Raw genomic sequence first — 9,094 nt, forward strand, 5'->3', positions numbered from 1 at the left:
TGGTTGTTTTTTTAAGGGGGGGGGTAGGGGTTGGGGAAGATTGCTTCATTTTCAAGAAAGGTGCATGAGGACTGTGAAGGTGGGGGTAGCCATCGATTGGCTTTAAAGTGAGCATAAACTGTTAGACGAAGTCATGCCAGTTTATGCACACCAGCTTTGTGCTCCTTCCAGTCAATGATATTGTAGATCATTGTACTGAGATTAATTAACCACATGATCAAGAAAAAAAATTGTGCTTGTATTTATCTTTTTATATATAATTCATCTAAATACACATATATATGAAATACATGTGAACTGATAAATTAGACAAGTTAGGTTATCTTTTCATCTTAGACTTTTGTAATAATGAAAGAAAGTAAAAAAAGGCAATGTGAATTGACATGTTTGACTTGGAAGAAAAGGGCAACACAAATTTGTTTTTAGTCAAGTTTCTTCACACCTCCACATTCCAATATGTTCCACAAGATGGATGAGACATTTCATTAACAATCAAACCAAGTAATATCCATTTCAACCTTGAAAGATTCCTTAGTAGACTTGTACATGAATAACCCCGAAAGACTGACATTTTAATTTATTTTTATGTTTTGGTCTTTCTAAAACTTTGAGTAAAAAAAAACAAAACAAAAAAATATATAAAAAAAAGAAGAGAAAAAAAAGCTAATAAGCCAGTGTGTGTGTGTGTGGTATATGAGAAGTGAATTTTTAATTTGTGGATCAATTCCAATCCAATGCGAGCGAATAGATGTACAAAGTTATTTCTGATGGACTGATTATTTTGACTTGATTTTGGTTCAGTAGTGTGATCATAATATCTTGTGATACCTGACATATACAAGAATAGACGGGTGGTTGTTTGTAAAAGAGAGGTTGTCCTGTTATGTTTGGTGTAGCAGCGCACGAGCACTAACTGGCATGAATTTAATTTTTTATATGAAACACTGTGATAATCTATAACTCATGATACTGAACCCAGTAAACGGTATTTCTCAATATATTGGACATCCTATGAAGCACATCTGTGAAGATCCATATGAACCAATGTAACACATGCAAAGTTGACTGGTTTAGGAAGACAGGCATTGCCATCTTCCTTGAACCTCACAATCCAAAACCATTATTTAACCACACTCACCCATTTCACCACACTCATTCATTTATAAAAATCATTCATACAAGCGGATACTCTCCAAAACCAGCATGTAAAATTTTCAGTTTATTTCTTACTCTGAAAACAAAATAATACAAAAGAAAAACCCATATACAAACAATGAAAAGCTTAATGATGACAAACTGAACCGCCCCCAAACAGCAGTGAACATGACATACGATTCTGAAGATGAAGACTATTCCCACAAACAATGCCACAGCAAAGAACAGCAGACGCAACGAAAAGCAGACAAGCACATCAAGGGTACAAGGTGTATTTTACAGATGTAAGCCAGAGGCAGTAGAGAATCAATGCATGTGGAACGTATTCCAACAATGCATTGCTTCACCTCTTACAACCATACGCTCATAAATTAAATCAAGATCATGTTGGAAAAGTTTGTACACAATTACACTAAACATGGTTTTCACTGATGAGTGGCAAATCTGGAGAAGCAGAGAGATAGAGAGAGGCAGCAAGAAAGACAGATAGACAAGCAAAGATGGGAGTCATCTATCTTGATGCTGGAGATTCCAATTAAGCAAACCTATTAATATGGTGCAGATCAACTACATTTTTTCCCATCACTTGGTGAGTTGCTCTACAGGAAAATTACTGGAAAACATGGACATTTATAAACAGGAGACAGGTAGGCGGTCTGGGGGTGAAATCACAAAACAAGACAGCGTTGAAATTAAAACACATGTTGAACACTCCATTCCAAACGTGTACACTGCTTTCATCACATATAAATATAGGTCACAGGTGTGAATATTGGTCAAGAGTCCAGATCACCTTGTGGAAAAAACAAAAAAACTACTTAAAATGATTCCATCAGAACATGTCATTTTTCCCCTTGTCAAACTGGAAATGGAGAAAGAAAACTGAAAATCTTAGTTAAAACTAAGACATCACATAAAATTCATTCCATTCATATTGGCTATTTTCATTTAATTTCTTGTTCTTTTGGGATCACAATTTGTTGTTCAGAAAGTTTAAGAAGAAAATAAATGTGGATGAAGGGAAAAGAAAAAGAGGGACAGACAGAAAGAGAGGGAGGGAGAGATTTAACTGAAAGTAGCTGGAAGAGTAATCAAAGCAGAATCCACATGCAGCATGTCCGTGTTAGATGGCCAGACCAAACACGCTGACGATGCAGTACATTGTCTTGTTCTCCCATCGTACAGTGCAGCTTCCTGCACAATTAAAAAGCAGTTGGTTAGTTTCACAGTTCATCTCAGTATAAACAATTAATCTTGATACCTTTTGAATACAAACGCCTGATTTTTTAATTACACTTGCAGGCATACACACATGTACAAACAACCCTATAAATAAATAGACAACCATGCAGTCTCACAGACATCACACTTACTGACTTAGCATTTTTTAATATGTGTAGGTATACCGCTAAGTCCCCTAACCTGACTGGAAAGTTCTTTTCTTTCCTCTCAGAATGGTGGAACATGGCCTCCAAGTCCAAATCAAACCATTATTGACTCAATTTTTTCTCTCTCTGACTTTCTATTTCTAAAGTGTCTGTTAGTGTCATTCTTTGGATGTCAATGTGCCTTACATTCATCATTATGCTTTTCTTTAAGTTTGGGAGGTACACACAAAGTGAAGAAGTGAACAGCTGAAATGTCTGGTCTCTTACTGTGCACAGTAAGTCTGGATGTATTATTGTTAACTATTTTTCTATGTTTTTATCATTTGTTTATGTCCTCTCCTGTTTTGCCCTTGATCAGCACATTCAGTTTTCACAAAGTCTACATCAAAAGTTACTATCTGGGTAAGTCAGAGTCAATATAAAGGAAAATTCTGTCTCATTTGGTATCCTTAAAGGAAAGATAGCTTGTTTTCTTGCAATGATTTACACGGGGAACTTCTCTTTTTTCATTCCATGAACTACATAATAATCACCAAAGTTTTCTTATAAAGATTTACCATGGGAACTTTTCTTTTTTCCTTCCATGAATTACATCCTAACCACTCAAATACCCTGTTTGATTCCATCCCCCACCCCTCCCCTCTCCCCACACACAAACACAAAAAAACATGATGTGTTCTTGATTATATCAAGCAATTTACTTCATTTTTTAGCGCAAACCCTGCAGGGCTACAGCAGTTACACTGCTGATGTTAAATCAAAATAACATCTACAAACTTAAACGCAGTGACTAATATTGTAATAATCCACAAATACACAAACACACAAAAACAATTACAAACAGGATTTTATAAAAATCAATTAGTATAGGTTATACTATTACTGCAGAAAAAATATCCAACAGGAGAATTACGAACAGACTGTAGAAACATACTGAATATTAAAATCAGTGTACAAATGAAGGAAATAACTGAGAAAACACAGATCACATTAGGAAAAAAAATCTACATTAAAGAATTCAAACTAAAAAGATAAATTAAATTTGATAATAATGTAGTATATCAAAGAACACAGAAAACTGAATGTCAGCATTAGGGGAACTAGTATAATGAAAATGCACCTGCAACACAATTTAATCTGGCTGGTCATGATGGATAACGAAATCCCTCCATCAGTTTCAATGCATTTTATTCGGGGAATGAAACCACATAAAACAATAAACGGCAGCATCATGACATGTACTTTGCAAGGAAAATGGAATCAGATTATAATAAAAATCCAAACATTTGCTGTTTGGTATATTAAAAAAAAAGAGAAAAAAAAAAGGGATTTTTCTCAGTAAACAAAGAACTGTAGGCTGCAGTTGCATTTTCATTTCTTTTTTGTCTGTGTTCTTTCTCTATTTTTTTTTCCATCAACAGTGAAAAGGGAGAGACACTGACCATCAGTGGCATTGTCCCAGTAACAGGAGCTAGCTGTGTGCAAACCAGCGCCATTTTTCTGCATAATCACGCACGTCACTGAAAGCAAACACCACTAACCTTACATTCAGCCCGTATGAGCAAAGAAGAACCTGACAGGTCAAGGAAAAAGACCATGGTGCATAGAGAGAGGAGAGTCAGAGCGTCTATTGGTCTAGTGGAGTTCAGGAACATACAGAAGAGGGTTGGGAAAAGTGTAGAGATGGGAGGACACATGTTCTGTATTGTAATGTGTGTGACTTGGCAAGTTGAATGACGCATGGGCATCTTTGAGAAGTCATTCAAAATGTCATTAATCTTAGCAACCAGAGTCATGATTAAACGTTTTTTGTTTGATTTTTTAAAAAGGCCAAAATGAAATAAAGGAGGGAATGATCATGTCAAGACTTTTAAGTACATATTGTCATTATCATTATATTAACTTAAGGGTGAGAGATTTGGGGAGAGCAACATAAGTCTCTTTTTATTCCTGCTTGTCAAATAAAAAGCACATTTTTGTTTTGTTTTCGTGGTTCTGAAATGTATAAAACATACAATAGTTAAGGAGGAAGGTAAAAAGGTAAGTAGGGTGAGAACAACCTTTCACCCTTGATTTAGTATATGCATGTCCCTGAACTCCAAAGAACCAGCTACTAAACTAAAAGGGAATGGGTGAAGGGGTAATGAGACTGAATTAACAGACATTAACAACAATCCGGTGTCACCTGAAACAGAGTGTAAGAATGTTAATAAAAACAAAACTTAACCAAAGTGTAAGGCAACCCCATGTTGTGAAAAATGCATATCTTGTATGTACTTCTTAATTCGCATCAGCAATCTTTTCTTAAAAAAAAAGAAAAAAGACTTCTTCCAATTTCTTAATTTCCGTTTATACCCCTCCCCTCCCCCCCTTTTTTCTCTCCAAATCTGAATTTTAAAAATATAACAAAACAAAAAATATATGATAAAAGAGAAAGAGAATTAGAGAAATTTGCCTCTGATGACAAGTACTTTCTCTTAAGGCATGAAAATCTACAAAAACAGTAACACTGGAGTTAAATTTTGCAAACAAACAAACAAAATAATCCCAAACAAAACTTTGCAAAAATCCTGCTTAACAGGGGATGCCTTGAAGACTTGAGGAGAGAGAGAAAGAAACCAAGACCAGGGGAAGATCAAATGACTTTGCAGCAATCACAGGTCAGTCTTAAAGGAGGATTTCGACTGACCATCAGTGTCATCATTCCAATACACTGAGTTGGCGGAGTGCAGGCCTGCACCCATCTTCTGTACCACTACCGCTGTCACTGCATATACAGGAAACAACGGCTGATCAAGCATGACACTGTAATACCACCATTTTAACACCAATGACATATCAATCAATGCAATATCAATATCAAAGTTCATGGTTCAACATAAAAATGTATGTGGTTTTCTGTCATCTGAAACAATCTATTTAACAAATCAAGCAACACAAACAAGTTCTGTGAACAGCATCTTATATTCTGTGAGTGAACTAAAACAATCCAGTATACACACAGAGAGATCAAATCAACTCACCATAACACAAGAAGGCACAGTAAACTGCATGTCATATAGATAAACTGGAAAGAATCCACATACACAAAGTGACCCCGGTCACCTCTCCACACACAATAATCTGCACCCCCCCTCCACATATACACAAACAACCCTGCAAACAAGAGCACATTAACAACAATACAGCAAATTCAACAGAAAAACTTCTTTTTTCTTTCTTTCTTTCTTTCTTTTTTTCTTTTTCTTTTTTTTTGAAGGGGGTGGGAGGGATGAAAAATTTTGTCAGCCTCCTGGTTCCTTTACCCTTGCCCTACAAAGGCTGATAAAAATCCAAGCTCTTGCCTGTGTTTAAAACAGTCTGCAGACATTGTCTCACACTGACTGAGAACCGGTGTGTTAAAATCAAGGGCTAATCCAGCCCTACTGTAGACCCAAAAAGAATCAAAAGGAGTGAAACAGATGGATGACCAGTTTCTGCTAAAGGTGACACAGACGTGTGTGCCGCAGACCTTAAATACACAATGAATTAAAACAGATATGTCTTTCCTTGGTCACTCAATCCAGTTACTTGTTCAATCAATCCGAGCAAGGACACACACCATCAAACAATGGTTTAAGTACACTGCAATACAATGTCTAGGTCTTTGAATCCTGTAATTTTACATGTTCAAATATACTATTCAAGACAAAAACAGCATCTTTTATAAGTAAAATTACTAAAAACTAATCAAGAAAAGTCTAGGGGAAAATACAAACCTGATCTTGTCATTACTTTAACTGAGGCAAGACTACAAAAATAATGAATCATTATGTGATAAAATCAGATGAAAGTAAAAAAAAAAAAACAACCAAAAAAACAAAACAAAAACACACACCCAAAAACGTTACCATGATGATAAAAAGGCACTCCATATCTTCTTAGCTGATCACTCTAAAAAATAACAAATCTGTTTACTTTCAAACAAAACTTACGAATCATAAGGATACACAGAAGAATGCAGTGGCATGGAAGTCACAAAGACTGAAAGAGCTCCTGCTGACATAACTCACCAATGTACTTGAAAGGTTTGCTGAGCTTGGTCAGCTGGTTTAGACACTGCTCCACAACACTGGAGGTCCACTGGTTCACCTTGTTGTGTTGGTAAGCATTCCCTCCAATGGCTCCTTCCACAGCCTAGCAACACATGGCATCCATGCATAATATTGTTACTGTTCTTCAGACACAACAGACTTCTCTCTATAAAATATATGTGTTTTTTCTGTTGTGGGAAACTTCACACTACAGTGCTTTGTGACTAATCTTTTTCTTTCTTGTTTGAGTACATTAATTATTATTTCTTTATTACCCCCCACCCCTCCACCACCAACAAACACACACACACAAAGAAAAAAACAGCTGGCACATAAGTGATTCACTTTTAATGCCTAAGTAAACTTTCAATGCCTAAGTTAGTAACTGTAGTGTAACGTAATATGATAATATAATGAAGACTTGGCAATGGGAAATTGGGATTCATGCATGTAGGTCCAACTGATAAAACATCTTAATTTACATTTCATAACTAAGGATCAACATAAGCTGACTTAGGCCAATAATAACATACACAGCACATATATTACATAAAATCATTCATTTTCTAGTTTATATTTTCAGTATAGCAAGTCCATTGAATGCTTTATCATACTATTAGTATATTGTGTACTGGGTATACCTTTCAGAATATACCAGTTAGTCCTATGGTTTATTAGTGTTCAAAGAAAAGAATACCTGGCTAACAAAAAGACGAGACAAAAGTAATTTCACACACACACAGACACTTTCTCTCTCTCTTGACTTGTTACCTCTTTGATGATGTTGGTGACTTCATCAACAACAAATGCTGTCTGGAAAAAAAAGGAAAAATCACCAATGAATTATCAAGCTAAACTGAAGCTCTATGATAAACAGATTACCACAAGTTAAGACAATAGCAATTACAGTATCAGCTTAAATTACGTTTAACAAAATGTCATGGAATTGTAAATTTCTACAAAGTGACTGTCACGAATGGGATTATCTGAGGTCCCTGGGATCTGATCTCTAATTATTCTCTACTTGCAGACAATTTCTGGTCATTTCATGCATCCTTGACTGAAATTTTGAAATGTAAACAACTACGCTTTGTTAGTCTTCAACTTCAAGTGTCTGTCTTCAAACCAATCTGGGGGAGAGAGGGTGGGGAAAAAACAGATTATTCTTATCTCACTGAAGCATTTTCTATATCACAGCAAAGCAACATGCATCTGACTAAAGCAAATTCCACTAAAAAAAAGTAGCAACTGTCAGGTCTGAATCCACTGAAATAATCTTGACTGGTGTCAAGAGTATGCTTTCACCAGAATTCCAGAAACGAAACCAAGGAAAATAACAGTATCACTGCAATCAGGTTCAGGTTCAGGTTCAGGTTAGGGGCTGATGTTGATCTTCGTAGCCTCACGGCTTTTTACGCCCCGTCTCATTTATGATTAGCAGAACCCCTCACGGCCTTCTTTGTGCTATGTTGTTATCGGTCTTGTCTCCGTCTAAGTAGACCCAGTTACAATTATCTTGGACCATCAACTATGCTAATGATCAACTTTGCTAATTATATTAATCTTTTGACTTTCAATTCTAAGAATTATATATTTCCTACAGGTGCAGAGACTAATGTAACAGTTGATCCTGTAAGATTTGATTGAGAAATATGTTAAAATATGTTATTGGAAAATGGAAGGCTTCTGAAGGACCGAAAATATAAAAAAAGATTTGTATCAACATGAAAACGGAGCAAAAGACTGCCTCCTGTTATGACAATAAACTTAACATATTTTGCTGTGATTAACTATCCAGCAGAAACATTATCACTTCCAGTGGAGTCATGGCCCTCATGATTATTTGTTTGATATTGTAGCAAAAATAATTCAGCAAAGTATATGTGTGTACGGTGTGTGCATGCGCACACACACGAACATCGGTATACATGCGTGTGCATGAGTGTGTGTGAGATACATATATCAATTACTTGATATTAAAACCAGAACAAGATCAATCATGTATCTACATTTTCTGGTATGCTTATTGATGGCAAATAACCTTACCGATTTGTATTTCTTCCATGGAATTAACGCAAATCAATTAAAATCCCATGCATAATGAAAAGGACCAATGTGTTTCACAAATTCCAGAAAATCATGTTTATCACATTCTTTCGTTTAGTAGGTTTAGTCAACACAGATCTTCGGAATCTGACATATCATTTTGATACCTGGGCAATGAAATTCCCAGAAAAAAATGAAAACCCTTATGGTTACTTTACATAATACTCAGTTCCCTTACCTCTTCTCCAGACTGGAAATCATCCATGATTACGGACGAATCGTTTTATTTGACTTCGTTTAGTCTCAGTCTACGTGCCCAACAGCAGAATGGAACCTGTCTCGTTGACAACCACGTCTCGCGACCTAACGTGAGACGTAGTATTACGAAGGGGCGAAACCTGTTTTATTTTTTCTTTCTGAACTACATTAACT

The 9,094-nt window shown here is 35.9% G+C and overlaps 1 protein-coding gene across 1 annotated transcript; it reads right to left on the reverse strand.

Moving 5' to 3' along the window:
* Window positions 1-1,206: 1,206 nt before the first annotated feature.
* On the reverse strand, window positions 1,207-9,037 carry LOC143298097 (dynein light chain Tctex-type 1). Its single transcript, XM_076610787.1, has 5 exons — window positions 8,901-9,037; window positions 7,388-7,429; window positions 6,596-6,719; window positions 3,986-4,063; window positions 1,207-2,349 (listed from the first exon to the last, which is right to left on the reverse strand). Exons 1-5 carry the CDS (start codon window positions 8,925-8,927, stop codon window positions 2,279-2,281), a joined length of 342 nt encoding a protein of 113 aa, XP_076466902.1. The 5' UTR covers window positions 8,928-9,037; the 3' UTR covers window positions 1,207-2,278.
* Window positions 9,038-9,094: the final 57 nt, after the last annotated feature.

The sequence above is a fragment of the Babylonia areolata genome, chromosome 23 (genome assembly GCF_041734735.1).
Source record: "Babylonia areolata isolate BAREFJ2019XMU chromosome 23, ASM4173473v1, whole genome shotgun sequence".
Classification (NCBI taxonomy): Eukaryota; Metazoa; Mollusca; class Gastropoda; order Neogastropoda; family Buccinidae; genus Babylonia; species Babylonia areolata.